Below are 21,673 nucleotides of genomic sequence, written 5' to 3' on the forward strand. Positions count from 1 at the left end.
TCATGCCGCGTAAGTGGCCCCAGCAAATAAGCACCCGCCCCTCGCCTGAAACCTGAGAACAGTCCTGCAGACTTTTTTTTTTTTTTTTTGTGCCTCAACACAAAAGTTTTTTGTTTTTGTTTTTTAAATGATAGTGTTGTGCAAGTGTCCCACGTATTGCTGCACACATTGCCCGCGTGGCCTTTTTCAATGAATGATGTTGAAACTTGGGGGGGGAAAAAAAAAAAAAAAAAAAAAAAACATGAAGCAAGATACAACATGCTTATTTTTACCGGAATGTAATGGTGCTGTTAAGATATATATATATAAAATCTGAACTTTTTATAGTTTGAAATAAACAAAGTAGATTTCGTGGTGCATGGAAATAAAAACAATATATTATTAAAGTCAATTATCTTTCCACCAGGGTAAACACTAAAATTTAGATGGAGGATCAAAACTGCCAAAATCCAAAGTAATGACTAAATAAATAAATGACTGAAAGTGAAAATAAAAACGGATATAAAAAAAAATGTAATTAAAAAATTAAAGACTAAATAAATAAATGACTAAAAGTGAAAATAAAAACGGATATAAAAAATATAATTTAAAAATTAAAGAATAAATAAATAAATACATAAATGACTAAATAAATCGACTAAAAGGGAAAAAAACGGATATATAAAATATAATTTAAAAATTAAATACAGACGTATTATTTTTATTTACACTTTTAGTCATTTATTTATTTAGTCTAATAAATAAATAAGTAAATGTCTAAATAAATAAATCAAATAACTAAATAAATGACTACAAGTGGAAATAAAAACTGATATAAAAAATATAATTTAAAAATTACATACAAATATATTATTTTTATTTTCACTTTTTGTCATTTATTTAGTTATGTATTTATTTATTCATTTTGAATTTTAGCAGTTTTTGTCCTCCATAAATTTAGCCATGCAGCTTCAAATGCTAAAAATGTAGGCGAACATTACCCAATAACGCGTTCAGAAGTACACCGCAGTATTTCTTTTGTCACCAAATGTTTTCCTCAACCACAACTTCCGCTTGCGAAATGATTTGTAAAATCACAATCTTGTGGAGATGAGGAAAACACGGAGACAAATGATTGCGACTTCTGGATGAGCGCGGGGTGGGGGGGGGGGATAATTGTGTTGACGGGTTTAAGGGCTTCAAATTCCTTCCTCCCGCCCCTGCCGAGTCCCGACAGATGCACCGACATGGAACAAAACCCATTCGTGTTCATTTCTACAACCTTTCACTGCGGTGCACCTGACGCTGACCTTTCACCTCAAGCTCTCCCACAAGATGAGCAACTGTGACTTCAACAAGGAAGTTCTGCAAGATTCAATTGTCAAAAAGCCCGTTTGCTGGTTTGGAGCACACGAGTTCAGTGGAAAGTGATCTGTGTCTTCGACAATCATGTGCGCAACACATGTGCACATGATGGCATGCAAGAAGAAATATTGACACAGTTCGTGCGGCGTTCACACCACTCGGACAGGATACTTGCCTCCCCACTACCTTTGTCCAGCTCATCTTAGGGGATCACCAGATTTTCCCAAGCTAACTGGGAGATGTAATCTGTCCACAGTGTTCTGAGTCGTCTCTGGGGCCTCCTCCTGGTGGGGCACGCCCAGAACATCTCACCAGGGAGGCAACTACCAATAGAGGCAATTAGGAACCATTTTTGGAGGGTATCAACTGTCAAGTGCTGGCATTTTTCCCTACAGGACTTGGTCCCGATCTCCCGCCAAAAGCAAGGGCTTTATTGTTGTCACGAATAAAAGCAATTCAGTGCATTTGGTTGAACTCTTTTATACACACAGTTAGCAAACATGTTTGCTGTCATAGAAAAATAAAAGTCAGTAGTAAAGACATAAATTATGACATGAGCGCTCACAGCTGCAAATGATCGGCTAGTGTGAGGATTCCCACATATGCGTGATGACAGCTTCACATGCGCTTGACATCATGCAACTGCTCACAAATTCTTAACCAAAAAAAAAAAAAAGTCCCCATTCAGGAAGGAAGAGCTGTTTCCAACCATGACTTGGAAATGAACTTTGGCCACATTGAAGGTGCATGTACATAAGAAAAAACAAACAAACATGTTGCATTATTTGTTACATTTGTTTGCCGTGCACAGTTGTGTGCAGCCGAACGCCAAACATGGCCTCCCACTGCGTTCGGATCCACGCCAGCAGCGCCTGCAGGAGCTCCGAACTCTCCGAGCGCATGTGCCAGGTCTTCTCCTCTTTCTGGGTCTTCAAGCGGGAAATGACCACCAGTCAGTCAAGAGAATTGACCTTACCGCGCCACGCCCCCTACCCGCCCACAAAATGCGACAAGCCAGCCCCCCTCCAATATTTACCGGTCGAGATGAGCTGAAGTGCATTCACAAGTAAAGGCAAAGTTGTTAAATCTTCCTTGTGATTTCTCGGTAGTTTCAGGACGATATTTTTCTTTGAAGCAAGCAAAGGGGGCTTTACATTTTTGGGTGAAGGGTATCTTCACTCCCTCACCATGCAAAAACAAAAGGAAATACGCATCGCTGTCTGCTGCTACAGAAGTCAGGAAAAGACAGCGTCGCCTCACTCACTTCGACCGACTGCCGGCAATTTTTGGACATTGTTCCCATCATGCCGGGTAAGAATGAATTTATATTACCTCATAGTTTCAATGTTTGCTTGGCATATATAGTAAATAGTAAGTCAACAAACGTTAACTTGGACGGTTAGCTACCCGGAGCTATCGTTAGCCTTTGGCTAAAAACAACAATGGAGAAGTTTAGTGCAGACCAGTATAAGTGACTGGATAGCCACAAGGCGGCCATCTTGCGAGCAGGCTACTGTATAAACTATACACTATATGTACAGATGAGACATATACAGCTCGTAGGCACTTATGCTGCATTCGAGGATTGTGTGAAGTCGGATATATCCGAGTTGGTTTTTCCCAGTTCCGACCTGAAAGCTTTCGAGGCGAACGTAAACAACCAAAATGGCAGACAGTGATAAACTGTTTTTTATTTTGGTCCTCAAAACTCATTTTGACCTCTAGAAAACTTACCTTTTTGTAATTTTGCTTCATTTATAGTTTTAATCTTATTCATACAGTTCAGTAGTTGACCGTATAATCTCATGCAGGGAGATAGCAGCAATACTGTCACGTATGTTGCATTACGTAAAGTTACGTTGAATATTTATGAATGAAGAAAGCTATCTAGTTTTATACTCGAGTGACGTCACATTGTAGTCCGTCGGTGAAGTCGGGGTCGTTTTTTTCTTTCAACCTCGCAAGTGGAATTTCTGAGTTCCCGTACACACTTCCTGGTTTGAACTCGGAAAAGTACGACTTCCAACAACCATCCTTGAATGCAGCATTAGTATAAGGCCAGAGGCGGGGTAGGGGGTGGGGGTTGTGGTCAGTATTTGAAAAAATAAATAAAATAAAATAAGCAGATGGTATGTGCTGCTTTGAAGACCCCCTTCTTTTAGCGCTCAGTTCCTTAGACCCCAATATTAGATTTGGCAGAGCCATCTTTTGTTGACTTACAGTTAGAATTCTTTCATAAAAAATATACAAGTTTCCTCCTGTACTAAAAATCATGAAGCATATAATTTATACATGTATTTAAAGCAAGTTGTAAAATGTCTGAAGTCCTCTTGTTTATGTTTACCAAATTTAAAACAGCATAAATCATGCTTTTTCTACTAAGTATTGTGTCAAATATTCTCCAATTTGGATACTGTAAATGTATCGGATTGTATGCCAAGAAACATTTCTTGGGAGGAGCAATATGGCCGCCTTGTGACCTCAAAAGTCAGCTCTCCAGTCATATATATAGAAATCAGTGGTGCAGACGTAATGGTTTCTAGTCATTTTGGAGGGTTTCGACTGGTCGTTTGTGCAAAGTTTGATCCAGTGCAGACATTTTTCGTAGTTGTTTGAGGTTTTAGGGAAGGGAATAAACCGGACACCTCCTTCCAGTCAATCGGGATAATGTCTTCATGTCTTATTACTCTGATGCAAGCCATGACTACGGCGTTTGTTTAACCATTTGTATTGATTGATTTTTTTCCTTGGCTTTGGATAACTACACAATGCAACATCGGGAGCGAGATTGCTTCTGTTTTGTCCACAGCAAAACGCACGTGTCATTGCTGACTTGCATCTTGATTGATTTACTAGGTCATGCGGGCGTGGCGTACGCGAAGGTCAATTTCAGCCGACAAAGTCGTCATTTGGAAGTGCTCGGCTCACCTCGTCGTAGAGTTTGACGTCCATCTGGCGCCGCTCGTCGGGCCACAGGTGGAGCGAGCTGACGCAGCTGATGGGCAGCGTCTCCACGACGGAGAAGCTCCCGCTGCTCGCCTCCGGGGGGCCGTCGGGCGTCGTCGGCCGCTTTGCGCTCTTCCCCCACTGGTGATCCTCACTCAGCAGATACAGCGTCTCTCGGGTCGCCAGCACGCTCGTCGGCGTCCACGCGCTTTCTAAAAATCACACAGATAATTGGATAGGACCTCGTTTCATTTCATCATCGTTTCATTGGTTGCTCGGAAGGTGAAAGGTCACAAGCCCACCAATGCTTTTACATTACATTTGACGTATAACATGCACACATTATGGGGATGTAACAATAGCGTCATAATATGGTCACGATACGATAATTATCATGATATTGTAAGTAGGTTGACGAAAAAGATTCACAATAATTAATATAATATAATGTAAAAAAAAAGAAAAAAAAAAGAGCTCAAACAAAAAAAAAAAAAAGAGACAATATTGTGCTTTTGTACATTACAGCAATGCTTATAAACAACCTAAATCTGTAATAACACTCAATATTGAGGCACTTACTTGCTAATGCAAGCACACGTTTTGAGTTTCTCCACATATTGACTCAATTCACAAGTATATCATGACGATCATCTGACGATTACCGTGGATTTTAAACATGTAAAGGCCAAAACATGTTTTGTGAAAATTAAACTGCAATAAAAAACTAGCCACCAGAGGGTGCTAGAACTGCACACATGGAAATCAACCTGACTTTTTTTAAACAGATGTGCTGCTTTTAATATCGTGACATGACGACGGCGATATATTGTGGCAGTTTTTATATCGCGATATCACGATATTGCCCTTATCGTTACGTCCCAATTGTGCGGCCACATAATTAGTAATTTGTGGATACAAAATAGCTATAATGTGTGCAACAATTACTAATTTGATGTCCTGAAAGGGGAAGTCAAACCCAAAAACCTTTTTTGACAATATGTTCTATGTGATCTCACTCGTCTAAATATGGTATTCTGATTAATATTTTGTTAGTACTGTCGAGTGAAGATGACATCACAGTTTCTCAGGTAACAACCAATAACAGCTCAGCTTAGAAAACAGGTGCGCTCTGATTGGCTGTGAGCCGCGAGCAACTCTGATGTCATCTTTAGGCGACAGCAAGTGGGAAAATGGATGCCCCCGAGATGGCTCAAAATGGCTGGATTTTGCTTCAGAACTCGTATTCCACAAATGTCATATTTGTTAGAATGTCATGTTTAGACTAGTGAGGTCACATGTAACATATTGTCAAGAAATGTTTCTGGTTGACTTCCACTTTAAGGTATTTTCTTATTCTGTTAATGTCAATTGGATTTTCAGAATGTCTTTGTAGCTCCTCCCCAGTCCAAAACAAAAATGAACGATACAATCCCTGTCCGTTAGCTTAGCCCATGCCTTGACTTTATTTACTGTTTCCAGCGAAGGTCCTCTTGATTTTCTCACCAAACTGTTATGTACCAAGCCACGCATACTCTGTGGCATCAAACGAGTATTTTGTGCACAAGTTCTAGCGAAATTGTGGTCACCGTTTCGGTTTGTCTTCACCATATGATGTCTTCAGCGCTGTGGCAAACAAAGACGCCTTTTGGCATTGAGTGCATGAAAAAAAGTTTTGGATCAGCCTGACAAGGCAAATCTGGACACGCTCAAATGGCAGAGCGATAGATGCAGCTGTTTGCGCAATCAGAAAATCGCCGGAGGAAAATTTCAGACAAGGCGGGATCCCGCATCTGCGGCACAAATCAATTCACTTCCTTCACATCCCATCTAGAAGCCACCCGGCAGAGACGTCATGTCGCGACATCATATAATGCATGTGGGTAATGGCCAATCGAGTGATACGGCTGGTGGCTAACCTTGCAGCAAAAAGGCCAGAATGTAGCAAAACTGCAGCTGGCCGTCCTCCACATCTGTTTGGATGTCTTCACACACCAGAGGCCTGGCACAGGAAAAGGAACATAACATGAACACAACACGCACAACTGTCGAGGCAACGTCTATGCAAGTTTTTTTTAGGCCTACTTTCAAACATGTTACAGAATTTGTAACTGAAGCATAATTATTGTAGGTTTGTGCATTTTGGAATAAAGTCTTGATTTTGAACAAAGGGGTGGAAATTGAAAAAGAGTTTGTTTTTTCCCAATTCACAGATGAATAATTATAAAAACTAGACTAAGTGCAATTTCTGGAGAAATTGTGTGGGAATGTTGAAAGTTGAATGCTAAAATTTGAATGCATGTGGAATGCTTATGAAGTAAACAGAGATAAATTATGAAATGATGACTTCCATGATGGTTACTGGACAATGTGCTTTACCAACTGTGCCACCGAGCAGTATCAGACACCTGGTAATGATGATAAGTTATATGTATGGAAGTGGGCGTAGAAGGTGATACTTAGAAAAAGTTCAATGTCTATCCCATTGAAAATGAATGGGGAAATGTTGATATTAAACGTTAAATTGTGCAAATACTGTAAGTAATGTGGAACCAGACGATATATACCCCAGGAGGTGTGAATTTTTGAAGCAAGTTGAAATTTGAACGGTGTAAATTGGAAGTATTATGTGGGAGTTGTTACACGGCAAAAAAGTGTGGAGAATACAAATCACAATAACATATGTGTTGTATTTTTTTTTTGTGGGAATGCTAAAATACAACATCAATGCAATGCTTTTCTATTATTATTTTCTGGAGCACATCAAACAATTCTCCAGAGTTTGAGACCGAGTGGAGGAAAACATACAAATAAAAAGGTGGATAACAACAGTCTGCACAACAGCATTGGCACGTCTCGCGTCGTCAACAGATGGTCCCAATTAAGGTGCGGTTTACCAGCTAATTTAACAGAGCCGTGCTACAAGATGAAGTTTAAATAAAAAATTAAAAAAATCTGATTGTAATGGAGAATGATGTCAGTGGCACAACTCTGGTCTGGCTGCATGTGTTGAAGTACCAGAGATGGTGCTGAGGATCGAGTCTGGTGGTGGTGATCGACCTCAGTTTGCTGTCCGACCGGTGTGCCATCTCACGCACAATTCCTACACACAGACGACATGAAAAAAACAACAACACATTTGGAGCAAGTGTCCAACAAATAACAAACAAAAATAACTGCTGGACTCAAGTTGAAGACCACCTGAAGGACTTCACGAGTGGGTCCATTATTCCGTCTCCTCACACAGGACATCTTTTGCTCAAGTGTCCTTGAGCCACATACTGAGCATCGAGTTGCCCCCGATGCTGCTCCGTCAGTAAGTGAATGAGAAGTACGTGTGAAGTGAAACTTAATATGCCTCGAGTTTGCTTTAATAGTTGAAAAAGCGCTTCATTTTAGTAAATTGAGGAAAATTGTGTTAACTCATTCAAATCCAAAATTTATACGTTTAATAGTTTGTCCTTCACTCCCAAAAACAAAGTTATACATTGTTTTTTGTTTTGTTTTTGTTTTTATGATAGACCATACAGAAGGTGTTGATACAGCTTCAGACATGAAGCGGTTGCTTAAAGCAATGGCAGTTATTACAAAATGCAGGTGACAGCAGAGTATAAGAGATCACCCAGGGCCATGTTGCAACAATCTCTTTTTGCCATTGATTTCACCAGGAATATGAATAATGATGAAACCTAGCTATATTCTAATCCTAATTGCAGCAACATTACACTTAGACAAATACACTTTTTTTTCCTGATGAAAGAAAAGACTCTAATCTTTCTTTTGGTAGGTTCCATATTTTTATAGCAATAGAACACAACGCTCTGTGGAAAATCTGGTAAAACAGCCGGAAGCGAAGGGGGTTGTTGCTTCAGTGAAAATGGTTGCAAGTATATTTAAAAATATCAGGTAAATTTAAAACAATTATCTAATGTAGTATGAAGTTCATAGCATGAGCTAAATTTTAGTCACGCAACATGAATCCAATTGAAATGAAATAGTTATGTGGGACCCGTTGACGTAACCGTGTTGTTAAAATCTGATGAAGCATTTCTTTGAGTCACGAGGCGTTTATGTGTGCCCATCAAAATGAGTTGCTTTCCATCCAACTCAGGAAAGGCTGTAAATCATCCACTTCGTTTATATTCTCGACATTCCGGCTTTTCCTTCCGGCTGCTGGCCTGATAAGCAGACGAGTTGGGCCGGGGCGGATTTTCGCCTCGTTATCACGTATGGCCTCGTGTTCGTGGGTTTCTGTGGTACAAATCGACCACAACGCTTTGACATCCACAGCAGCAATGTGCACATTTTGTTGAGTTGAAAGCAGAACAAGCAGCAAGCGGAGGAGGAAAAAGGTCAGCGAGTTTCTTTCCCACACAATCCCAGTTTATCCTTTTATGTGTTTTCCACGTTTAACAGGAAGTGCTTTCCTGCGCCGGTGTTTGGCCCGAGCTCCTTCTTACCTGTCAACAGGCCAAAGAAGCGTTTGCAGCGAACACTGTCGCGCACCAGGAGGGTGTAGGCCACACCGCCTTCTCCCCCCTCCTCAAATGCCATGTGGATGCTCTGAGAGCCAAGCCCCACCTCCAGGTGGCTGAGCTCTAAGATTGGGTGGCGGTCACGCTGTTGGAGCCAATCGGAGAGCTGCCCTTTGCTGGGAGGGAAAACGCGCACACATCAAACGCTTTTCAAACAAGGTTTCAAGAGTTTCAAGTTTCAGCCATTCACCTGTCTCCCGATGTAACTTCAAGGACATAGATTCTTTTGTCTGACACCACCACCAGCGATGGAAACTCTTCCGGTTCCCCAAACCTCACAAGTGACGTCTGACGACAAAAAAAAGGACATTCAGCCTGTCGAAATGTCATTGACAACAAATCAGTTTGACTCACCTTGAGGAAACAACTGAGCTCCTCTTCCTCTTCGAAGACATCCACGTCCAAGAAAAGTTTCAGCCGATGGTCGACGGCCTCAAAGGCCTCGCTCAGTAGCTCTAAGTCACCTGGGAAAGGACGGTTAAGTTACAGACACCTGGCATCATTTGTTGAAGGATCAAAGAATATCCTGTTGCATTTTTTGGGTGAGGCTCCAGATGAGTGATTCTTCACCTGGGTTCGATCGAACCCCAGGGGTCAGTCTCAGGGGTTCGGCAAAGGTCAAGACACAGACGCGACTCAAATGTTTTCGTGATGATACGCCTCACTTGGCCATCGATGGCTACAGGCGATCACGCCACATTGCTTGGCCTGCAGGAAATTTGGTGTGCTCAATAGTAGACTTTTGACAGTCGTGATGGTATGTCGTGATTCTTCATTACTGTAACCGCGTCATACTAACTATGTCAAGCAAAAGAAAAGAAAGCGGTCGGACGAGTGTGTACCATATGAATCCACATGTATAACGGAACGTACGGTGTTCCGCAGGGTTCAATTCTGGGGCCTCTGCTGTTTTCATTTTATCTGCTGCCCCTGGATTATATCTAAGTGGGGAAGTCAACACCCCCAACACCATCCTCAGTCCACAGCAATTGGCAAAATGGCCGCCCCATGAGATGGATAACAATGGCTGGATTTTGCTCCATAACTCATATTCCATAAATGTCACGTTCATCAGAATGTCATGTTTAGACCCGTGAGGTCACTTCGAGTACATTATTGTCAAGAAATGTTTAAGGATGACTCCCACTTGAAGAAAACAGCGGTGGTTGTTTAAATAAACAACTGTAGGCTATAAATATGTGGTTGAGTTGAATGATGGAAGTCAGCATCCTACCTGGTGATTTGCAATGCCAAGTTAAGCAATTATTCAGCACAACTAAAGGAAGTCTTTCTTAATTTAAGCTGCATAGACATGCACATCGCTTGAATTCAAGAGCCAGATTCAATGAAAATGTTACACTCCTCATTCATTTTGCTCACCATACCTATACATTGAATTTGAAAAATAAATAAATAAATAAATAAATATATATATATATATATATACATATATATATATATATACATATATATATATGTATGTATGTATGTATGTATGTACCTCCAACAAGGTTAAGAAGCACTGTACCAACACATGAATTTGAATGTGAAGCATAAATATTTCATGGTGCATTAAATTACAATACAATTGATTGAAATGTTCAATCAAGCAAGCACAAACCGGTGGAGTCGACTATTCCTGAATGCTGGATGCCAGGCGGTGTGGCACAGATGGCATCGTAGCGGTAGCTGCCAGCCAGATCCTCCTTGCTCTGGCAGTCGGCATTGTAGGACAGGGAGAAAGAGTCCGCACCGATCTCCCCAATGCGGAATGAGTTCTCCTGTGCGGTGAAAAAAGTGGGCTCCTCTGTGATGGCGGTCGAGGCACTTTCCTCAGGATTACTGCTAATACTCGTGTTCACCTGTTAGAGAATGACACATTGCAGTTGACTACTACTATATTGGAGGAGAGAAAATCTTCCACTGATAAACGATACCTTCAACTCTTCATTGCCTGCCATTAATGGCTGTTGGATTGGCGTACTGCTGTAAGGAAATGACTGGCCAACGAGCTGGATCAAGTGGTCGCTTCCACATTCCGGACAGTTGTCGCAGTTTCCTGTTAAAAAAATAAATAAATAAATAATAATAATCTAAAACCATGAATCGATACTTTTAATACGGCTTTTCTCCCTCGTAAATAAATGTGCCAAAAGAAGTAAGGTAAGAATTGGACATAAAAACACAATGTGGATGCACAATTATGTACTATGACGGTGTCTCTTACAATACAGGCCAATTAGTTTTCCTTTATTTATTAACCACTAGAACCTTAGTATAAAATCTGTCACAGGAATGTAAATGTCGTGATTTGCCAGAGTGTTCTCGCCACTTTATTTAAATAGAGCTGAGGCTGTAATTGATTTCAATTATTATTTATAGTTTTGATCATGTTCAATAAAACGTATACATGATACATGATTTATGTAACTGTATTGGATTCAATTACAAATGTCAATAGTCATATATTTACTAATGCACCAAATAAGAGAAAGAAGTTTCGACTATTTTGCAGCATTGCTACTTCTCGGAATATCTTCCATATAAAAGTCAAATTGGTACTGCATGAAATCCTTAACTGAATTGAAAATCAATGTGAATCGTGACTCGAATCGGGCCCTTCTGAACGAAATATGGAAATCTGAATCGATACCCAGCCTTAATATACACAACTTTTGACAAATTAAGTTTACACTGAATCTAACATACCCGATGTTGAGTGTGGCAGGAAGTGAAAATTGGAGAGAAGCCACACAAGCGCAGGCAGAAGAACATGAATACGCCCCATACAAAGGCCTCAGAATTATTTTTTGCTGTTGCTAGCAACATTAATAATCACTTCCCTGCTGTTCTATGTGCTGTTTTGACATGTTTTAAAAAAAAATCATTAGTTCACAGGTGAGTTAGCGCCCATCCCGGCAGGTTACACCCTAGACTGGTCGTCAGCCAGTCGCATGGCACGTATCGGCAAACAACCATTCAATTGACTTGAGGCACCATTCGGAAATTTAAAGCAAACTAGTCCCAGCTGGTGCTGTGCAATCTTCAAAACATCTCAAGAACAAAGTGGAGTGTGCGTGCCGGTGCAGGTCTTTTACGTCAACTGTGGTCAAAATCACACATAGGTGGCTTCTTGCCGAAAGTTATCTGTCAGCTGTTGATTATGAAAGGAAAAAAAATGAACAAAGGAAGATTGTAAGGACTATAAATTGCCAGGATGATTCACTCGTTTCTTTATAAAACCTATCCCTGTCTGAAAATATCACGATCGCATGCCCAGTACGTATTTCCATGCGGAGGAAGCATCCCTTTTGTTTGGAAAGAAATGTTTCTAAGAGCTGATTGACTGCCTGCGCGTGATCTAGCTTGCTCCTTCATCTTGCTCACCCTCATCGCATTCCATCAACTCCTCGCCGTCCTGCTCATCGACGCCCTCTGGCAACATGACGGGCCTTGTACTCCTCCTGGCTCGACCTCTGGCTTCCATGAACTCTGACCCGCAACGGAGGCACTGCAAATGAACGCAGCCTGGCAGAAGACCCGCTTGACGACGGCGGTTGGCCTCCGCCACAGGTGACAGCACATCAAGCAGATCCTGGTCAAGAAGGTTGCGAGAAAACAAATCAAACACGCTTCGGGTCTTGTCATCCGTCGGAGCTGCAATTTTGTTATTTGTTTGCAAGACAACAAAAGGGCTTGCATGCATGTGTGAACAACCTTGAGGGCCTGCTGCGGGTCATCATCTAGAAGGACGTAACATCTCCGCCTCTTTTTCTTCACGATATAATCAAACTTGATCTCCACAGCTGGAAACATTGCTTTGGTCTCCTGAAACAAATGTCGCTTTTTCAGTTGATTGATGTAAAACACACAGAATCACACCAAGTGAAGTGACTTCATTCACCCTGTGGGTCCACGCCGCTTGTGTGGCGTCCACGCTGGCCAGGCAGTCCAGCTCCAGGCGACATCTCTCCTGGCCAGACTGCACGTCCACCTCAAGCAAATGGCTCGGCTTGACACGCAGAAACACCTCCTCCTTCCTCGCCCCATCCGGACTCCGTTCGTCTTCCTCTTCTTTGTCCGATAAGACGCCCACCAGAAGTGGCAGACACTGGTCCACTGCACTCCAAAACAATCCATCAAGACAACAGAAGAAAAACACGTTTTTTAATAATAATACATTTTCATACAAAATTTTAAGCCCAATTCACACTGGCTGCGGAACGGACGTGGTGCGTTTTCCGTACAGACGCCTCAATTCACACCAGCTACGGTGCGGAAGGTTTCTGCAAGCGTTCTATTTCTTCCGGACGCCGCATGCAGAATTTCGTGAAGTTGAAGAAATTACACGAGCCGGACAGGACGTCGGGTGTCTCGTATCAAGGTAAATCCGGTATATTTCAAAATAAAACTGTTTGCAAACTCGTTTTTTTTGGGAGGGAAGCTAGTTAGCTACATAGCATGATACGAGTCGGACATTTAAGACACAAAATGAGCTCAGAATAAATTAAACATGACCATTTCAAGACAAAACGTACTTACCCATGGTAGAAGTCCCAGAAATAATGTCCAAAAAAGCATATGGATGTGACAACAGGCAAGCGTGGCTATTGTTTACAAAATCGGACTCTATATACACGCTTGTTATCGCGTGAAGTCAACTCTCCAGCATGAACCACACATGATATGTGGTCTGGCGGGAGCAGATTTCCGGACACGCATGCGGTGTGAATTGCACGTCCATGCGGAAGCCGTACGGAAAACGCACTGCATCCTTTCTGCAGTCAGTGTGAATTAAGCTTTACAGTGTACGAGTTTACTGATTAGTATTTTCCAAATTTGAGTTTAAAAAAAATAAAAATAAATAAAAATAAAAAAATCGCAACAATCGACTTATAAATTCGTATCGGGATCGAATCGAATTGTGACCTATGAATCGTGATACGAATCGAATCGTCTGGTATGAAGCAATTCACACCCCTAGTGAATATTGATGAAAATAAAGAAAAGACAATGCATGAGAAGGTGTTTTTGTCCTGTACTGTACCTCCCAGGTCTTCCTCGTGTTCTGCCTCCTTGGAATTGGCACTCGCCGACTTGCGGGAGTCCAAAGCGGGTGCGGGTGAACGGAACTGGTCTGCTGCCTGTCCGTCCACCGGAGTGTCTTCCAAAGTGGACTCGGTGTGCTGAGGACTCTGACTGGGCCACTGCAACGTGGACTCGGTCTCCAGTTCTGCCTCTGCCTCTGGCATGGGCACCCTTGGCTCGGATGAGTTAAGAGGCGGAGGAAGGACCTCCGACGGGGTGACAAGGCTGTTGGAGAGCGTTTCCGAACCATTAACCGTCTTGGCAGGAGGCGCTGCGTCTACGTCGAGGTGGTGCTGGTACCGCAGCCAGTCCTCGCCCAGCTGCTCTCGGAAACTGGACATGCGCTCAATGTCCTCTTGGTGCGGAAGGACGATATCTAGTGAGGAAGCACACATTTTTTCCCCCTGGTTCATGGCACAGTGCTCCAAAAGTCTTGTGGCAATGGTTTGTCAGTTCTTACTCAATCAGTAACTAGCTACTGCACAAACATGAATGAAAACATCAAATTCTTGGCGGTAAGTAATAGGGATGTAAACGACAATGGTAGTATCGTGATATTGCAATATGAAAATGTCACAATATATCGTTGTCATCATGTCACGATATTAAAAGCAGCACATCTGTTTAAAAAAAAAAAAAAAAAAAGTCAAGTTAATTTCCATTTGTGCAGTTCTAGCACCATCTGGTGAGTAGTTTTTTAGTGCAGTTTCATTTTCACAAGGCATGTTTTGGCCTTTCTATGTTTAAAATCCACGCTAATGGTCAGACGATTGTCGTAATATGCTTGTGAATTGAGTCAATATGTGGAGGAACTCAACGTGTGCTTGCATAAGCAAGTAACCTATTAGAGATTGTAAGTTGTTTATATGCTTTACTTAACTCAACTCATTGTATAAAAGCACTATATTGTGCTGTTTTTTTTTTGTTGTGTTTTTTTTAGAATGAGCTATGTTTTTTTTTTTACAATATTGTGACCTTTTTTTGTATCGCCCATCTCCCCACAATATTGTGACCATCATATCATGATAGTATTGTATCGTGATATTTGGATATCGTTACATCCCTAGTAAATGATATTGAAAGAAGCACAAACAAAGTATCAGTCATGCAGGTATGAAGGAACCCACCCTGTGCAGAGGACACCGCCTGGTAGTCGGTATCACTGGGCTCAGAGATACTCGCTCGCCGCACTCGAACCTTGGTGTGCAAACAGAATGATGAATTCAAGTAAATGTATGCAAAGATGTCAACTCGAGCACGTTGGCTCAGCATCGTACCCGGGACTTCTTTTTGCGAGTGCGTGAGACTCGCACTTCCCCCACTGAGAGACTATCGCTGAGCTCTCCGGCCCCGCTCGACGCATCCGCTGCAAGACTTTGTTCCAACTCTGCCGGAGGAGACGACTGGACGTGGACAATCAGTTGTCCCGCTTTGGGCAGAACCTGGGGAAAGGAGCGGGATCATCTTTGGAGACTTTATCTGCTGTAGATCTTCGCAAATATTTGTACGCTGAGAGAAACTTACAGTTAACTCGGAAGAGGAGAGCGGGATGCCATCCAGTTTAAGCTGTTACAAACAAATACATGTCAATGAAATTTAAATGCATCAGCAATGTTTTTGTTTTTTTTTGTACCTACTTTGAGGCTGACAGCCTTTGGCGAGAGATGTCCAACAGTACACGTGCGATGAGTCCGCTGAAAGTACATCGGGTTGCCCTCCAGGTTCAACTTCATGACAAGACATTGGCATTAGTGTTCATTTTAGCCGCCATTTTTAAATTTAATCTCAGATTTAGTCCAGTTTAAGGCTGTTTGAAAGCGCTATCTAAGTAAAGATGACTTGACTTGACTTATTATTGGAATGTTATAGATGTTGGATTAATGTTACATTATAAATATATATATATTTTTTTTAACCTTTTAAAAAAAAAAAAAAAAAAAAAAGGCCCGTTTCCACCAAAGGGTATTATTATTTTATTTTATTTTTTTTACACCATCAGAATCCACCAGTGAAAGTTTTTTTCCTGCTAGTGAAGCGAAAAAGCTTATTATTTATTTATTTATTTAAGAATCTGCCAATCGGGGCGTGGGGGCTTGTTTCTTGAGTTGAAGACCTTTTGTATCAGACCTCCATGCGGCACGTTGTGCCCTCCAACGGCGAGCAAAGTTTGAAACAGCTTACATACGAAGACCACGTCACAAAAAAAAAAAAAAAAAAAAAAAACTCTTTAAAAAAAAAAAAAAAAAAATTACCCCACTGGCTGAAACCGGCCTATGACACTGAGAGAGAGAGAGAAAAAAAACAACTCATTTGCACTCACTCGCTGCAGATTTGACAGGGGGCGTGTCACTGTGTCACATGACAATGTCACAGTGACAGATGAGCATAGGCAAGGTTTTACAAAATCATAATTTTCGTCTTGATTTTGTTCCTGAACTAAAATGTCCATAGATTTTAGTCCAGTTTTTATTAAGTGCATTTTTGTCTCATCTTCATTAGTCAACGAAAATGTATACTGATTTAGTCCCAATTATTGTTTATTAATGAAGGTTTTAGTCTAGTTTTAGTTCGGTGAAAAATGTGTCTTGACGAAATTATTTTGCTTAAGTTTTCGTTGACAAAATTAACTCTAAATGGCATGTTGAACTATCTGCACATTCTGCAGCATGGCATGTACTACGAGCATGTGTGCGACGACCTCACCGTGTTCAGGCAGTGAAGCAAGGAAAGCGGGGCCAGTTGCGAATGCTCCAGCAGAAGATTATAGGCCAGGTCTAAGTGCTGGAGCGATGCCAACTGCTCCACACCTGTTCGATACACAAATGCAATAAAACAGCATCATATCAAGTGAATATGCAAATCATTGTGTTTTAGCTGTGTACCATTTATAGTCTCCAGTTCATTGTTCCTGAGGATGAGCGTGAGCAGTTTGACCCTGGCGCTTATGCTAAGCGTCGGCGCCCTCTGCAGGCAGTTGTACCCCAGATTCAAATGTTCCAGTTCACTCAAAGGCTGACAGGAAGGAAGACGGAGACGTTAAAAGAAGCATATAAACGGCAGTTGAAAAACCGGAGGCAAACCTTCTGACCGACCTTTAAAAATTCTGCACACTCCTGAATCTTGTTGTGACTTAAATCCAAAGACTTCAGGACATTCAGGAGACTCTAAGACAGGAGTCGTGCGAGCTTGTGTCAGTGGAAAGAAAGGTAAGCTAATGGTTTTAAAAATGATTCACTGTGTCATTTGTCTCACCAAAGACTGGTCGAGGCAGACAATGAAGTTGTAGCTGAAGTTGAGGGTGTGCAGCTCCAGCCACGGCAGCGCGGAGCTGAGGTCACCGCCGCACAGGGAGAGCAGCTCCTACAGGGACAAGTTGCACACTTGCTGTCACACGGGTCTCAAACGTGTCGGATATAGAAACAGCCTTGCTGGGAGCACCTCCGGGGAGCTGAGGCTCTTTGAGCAGATGAAGACCTCCAACTGGGAATAAACTCCTCGGAGCCCCTCCAGACAGTGTGGGGGGATATTCTTCAGCTGCCAAGAGAAAGTCCACTTTAAAATAAAGAAATAAATTGTCCGATAGGGGCAATATAGATCAGCTGTATTCAGCAAAGCATTTAGCATGAGCAATGTGTGGGGGTAAATAAACGACAAACAAAAATGGAGACAGATAATGGACAGACAAATCATGTTATGATTGCTCATATTGATACAAACAGGTTCAAAGTGGGTTAAGGTACAGTTGGATGAGATAGCAATATAGCACCAAACTGAGGCACTGACCATCAAAATGCAAGAATAAAATACAGGTCTTAGGTAAAGGAATAGACAGACGAGAAATAAATAAGGAAAACCAAAATAGTAAAGTACCTCCAAACACTTTAAAGACTTGAAAGGGAATATCTTCACCCCGGACTGGAGTTTTGTGCTTGATGGGTTGATGAGCTGCATAAAGCACAGACGAGCATTTTCAAATAATAAATACACCATGAGGTATTCATTAGTCCGTTTCAAACCACCTTAAAGGAGATTGTCTTCTGCAGGACGTCAAAGAGGAACTGCAGTTGCAGCAAGGATGCGGTGTCAGCTGGATGCGACGGCAGGGCCAAGAAGCCGTGCTGCTGATTCCTGGACTGCAAGTGCTGCTCAAACAGTCGGTTGAGCTGCTGCAAGCTCGTCGCTGGCAGGGTCAGCGTGCTGCTACCTCCGAGCACTAACTCGCCTGCAGATGGGAGGAGGCGGGCGGACAACTGAGATGACAACACTCAGGCACATCTTAATCAATTAGAATATTGTGGGAAAACTTTTTTGTTTTGTTTTCCCTAACTTGCAGGACTGTCTCAGAAAATTAGAATATTTTGATAAAGTTCATTATTTTCTGTAATGCAATTAAATAAGCAAAAATGCCATACATTCTGGATTCATTACAAATCAACTGAAATATTGCATGCCTTTTATTATCTTAATATTGCTGATTATGGTTTACAGCTTAAGAAAATTCAAATATCCCATCTCAAATTATTAGAATATTTCCTCAGACCAAGCAAAAAAATTATATATATATATATTTGTTGTTCCGATACCATTTTTTGGCCCCCGATACCGATTCCGATACCCAGCTTTGCAGTATCGGCCAATACCGATACCATACTGATACCTAAGGTTTTTTTTTCCTCAACATGAAAAATCTGTACAGTCATGCCATTGGTTCAGAGCATTCAAGGGCCAATAGGATATCTGAGATTGGCATGCAGTGAGCATGTCACATATCAGTGAATGTCGTGCACGAGTAAGACACAAGATGCTGCATCCAAAACCCTATATTAGCTTTGGAATTAATGGTATCGGCATGTTACTTGTGAGTAGTCACCGATACCGATACCACTGTTTTAATGCCGTATCGGCACATCTGCCGATACCAGTATCGGTGTCGGAACAACACACGGAAAAAAGAAAAAGAAAGCCATAATCAGCATTATTAAAACAATAAAAGGCTTGCAAGATTTCAGTTGATTTGTAATGAATCCAGAATGTATGGCATTTTTGCCTATTTAATTGCATGACAGAAAATAATGGACTTTATCACAATATTCTAATTTTCTGAGACAGTACTGTATTAAAAATCTTTATTTAAAACTCAACTCTTGCTCATTACATTTATTTTGCTCAAAATGACTGTATTTTACTTTGTCATTATTTAGGTTCTTGATTTATTTTTAATATTTGCTTTATTTTCTTTTTATTTTAATCCTGTAAGGGTGTCATGGTAGATGAGTGGTTAACATTTATTCCTCACAGTTGTGAATGTGGAGGGTTGAACCTGGGAGCAAGTACTACCTGAGTGCAACACACGTACAGTAAGCACCGGGAGAAAATGCAAACTCCACACAGGAGGTCTTCTCGCCTGGATTCAAACCGACAATCTCACAACTGTGAGGTGAATGTGCTATCCACTCATCCCACCATGCCGTCAGTTTACTACTTGTAGCAATATTTCTTATTTTTGTTAATTGTATTATTGACTAGGGAGCGAAAATTATACATTATATATCATTTCACTAGAAATACATACGGAATTAAATATTTCAAGTTATTATATTAAAAAACAAAAGAGAAAATCAAATCTATTTGTCGTGTATTTACTGAATCTCTGCGAGTTTTTAACTGAACAACAAATAATACTTAAATAATTAAACTTAACTACGATGTTCTGATTCATTCTGATGTACCTGTGCCTCAATGTATTTAGACTACGAGGAAAAATGAGAACTAAGCGGCACCAAAATGGAACCTGTCATTTGGGATCAAGACTCACCATTATTTCGGAGGAGTGTTGCCAAGCTAATAACAAGCGAGGACTGGCCGTCAGAAGTACGAGACATCCTTGGCCGGCGTTGTAGCAATGAGCTGCTGCCGAAAATGACAAGCCCCTGCTTTTAAATGCGCTAAACATTACAATCTTGACAAACAAACAGCCATGTTAACAAGCACCGTTTGTCAGAAGGACAACTGACATTCCGAACTCAGCTCTACTTAGCCAGCTAGCTAGCTAGCTAGCCAGCCGGCGAAGCTAGCTTAGACACTTCCTGGTCACAAGCTTTGTTGTCACTCACAAATATTTTCGTAAGACAGTTGATGTTAGGAATAATACGCTACTACAGTGAGATAAAGTAGCTCCATTATTTATAATATCTCTAATTTTTGACAATTTGAGGACATTTAAGAGACAAAATGACCATAAATGTTCAGAAATATTCACCAAAAAGCAACAAAAACACATTTTCTCATTTTGATTGCTGTAGTAGCTTGCAATTGTATGCAACTAACTACTATACAGCTCTTTTTTTTTTGTTTGTTTTTTGTCAGACCTCTTATTATGCACAAGTTGGGTCATTTAAGGGACAAATATGACCATAAAATGTTAAAAAAATATTCACCAAAAATCAACAAAAACCGCATTTTCTCATTCTGATTGCTGAAGTAGCTTGCAATGGTATGCAACTAGCCACTACAGCTGAAATTTTTATCATACCTCTTACTGTGGACACGTATGGGACATTCAAGGGACAAATATGTTCAAAAATATTCAGCAAAAATCAACAAAAACATATTTTCTCATTCCGATTGCTGTAGCAGCTTGCAGTGGTATGCAACTAGCCACTACAGCTCTTTTTTTTTTTTTATTTATTTTTTTATTTATTTTTTTAATCATCACCATCATTATGGACAAGTTGGGGACATTCAAGGGACAAAAATGTTCAGAAATATTCACCAAAAATCAATTTAAAAAAACAAAAAACATTTTCTCATTCTGATTGCTGTAGTAACTTGCAATGGTATGCAACTAACTACTACAGCTCAATTTTTAATCATACCTCTCATTATGGACACGTTGGCTGGGGACATTTAAGGGACAAAAATAATATAGATATATCCACCAAAAATCAATAAAAACACACATTTTCTGTTGTTGCTGTTGATTGCAACACCAAGAAAATACAATTTTGTGTGTTATTTATTATACAACACCATCATTTTGAATTTTTGCTAGCTTTATGCTAATACACAATGAGAAATGCCATAGATAAAAAGTATGAAAAGTATCTCCATTCATGTAGCGGTGTTATAAATCTTCCAGCAACGGATGTCTGAACACGATCAGTGCAACACCACATTAGACAGACAATAGAACTTCACTCTATATTTTTGATCCTCTGTGGGGGAAAAAATGTGAAACTGTTATTTGTATAATTATACTGCTCCCTGGTGGCCATGGCAGTCTGGAACGGATTCATTCTCTTGATATACGAGTGCTTTTGAAATGGTGACAGAACCAATTAGACTGGACTTTGGACAGCCCTTGCCACTGAAGCTTTCTGAATGCGTTTTTTAAACTTTAACACTTGACTCTAGTGTAGAGTACTTTCAACGCTACTCAGAGTTTACCAGTGTAGATTTTTAACAACACATATACAGTGTTGGAGTAACACTGGTTGTGTGGCAAAAAGTAACACTTTTAAGTGTTAAATTTAACACTCAGTGTTAATCCAACACATGCGATTTGGCTGCATAGGCCTCTTTTTTTTTTTTTTTTTTTTTTTGGTGGCTTTGGAATGATGTGCAGGACAAAGTTGATTGAGTTGATTTTTGGGACAAAATGATTTGTTGCACTTCATGTTGCTTTGCTGTTCAGCAGCTTTGTGCCGTCCTTGAATTTTGATGAACTGGAAAAAAGAACAAAAAAAGATGACAGTCTATTTGAA

At 40.8% G+C, this 21,673-nt stretch overlaps 1 protein-coding gene across 1 annotated transcript; it reads right to left on the reverse strand.

Moving 5' to 3' along the window:
- Positions 1-1,808: 1,808 nt before the first annotated feature.
- Positions 1,809-20,027, reverse strand: stk11ip (serine/threonine kinase 11 interacting protein). Its single transcript, XM_077513778.1, has 25 exons — positions 19,726-20,027; positions 17,930-18,132; positions 17,781-17,855; positions 17,349-17,444; positions 17,163-17,270; positions 17,003-17,074; positions 16,793-16,922; positions 16,614-16,717; positions 15,548-15,637; positions 15,435-15,476; positions 15,188-15,352; positions 15,038-15,107; positions 13,870-14,286; positions 12,727-12,941; positions 12,540-12,650; positions 12,210-12,417; positions 10,760-10,881; positions 10,444-10,684; positions 9,177-9,286; positions 9,013-9,110; positions 8,748-8,938; positions 7,306-7,390; positions 6,207-6,289; positions 4,273-4,502; positions 1,809-2,273 (listed from the first exon to the last, which is right to left on the reverse strand). Exons 1-25 carry the CDS (start codon positions 19,790-19,792, stop codon positions 2,133-2,135), a joined length of 3,474 nt encoding a protein of 1,157 aa, XP_077369904.1. The 5' UTR covers positions 19,793-20,027; the 3' UTR covers positions 1,809-2,132.
- Between the last annotated feature and the right edge of the window lie 1,646 nt (positions 20,028-21,673).

The sequence above is a fragment of the Festucalex cinctus genome, chromosome 2 (genome assembly GCF_051991245.1).
Source record: "Festucalex cinctus isolate MCC-2025b chromosome 2, RoL_Fcin_1.0, whole genome shotgun sequence".
Classification (NCBI taxonomy): Eukaryota; Metazoa; Chordata; class Actinopteri; order Syngnathiformes; family Syngnathidae; genus Festucalex; species Festucalex cinctus.

What these genes read in the sequence shown, in the direction of transcription:
- stk11ip (XM_077513778.1), bottom strand. Translation starts at nt 19,792, where the DNA reads ATGTCTCGTACTTCTGACGGCCAGTCCTCGCTTGTTATTAGCTTGGCA. An exon ending in ACCCGCAGCAGGCCCTCAAG is followed by an intron (nt 12,418 to 12,539) that starts GTTGTTCACACA and finishes CTTCTTGACCAG; the next exon opens with GATCTGCTTGATGTGCTGTC. An exon ending in AGCTCAGTTGTTTCCTCAAG is followed by an intron (nt 9,111 to 9,176) that starts GTGAGTCAAACT and finishes TTTTGTCGTCAG; the next exon opens with ACGTCACTTGTGAGGTTTGG.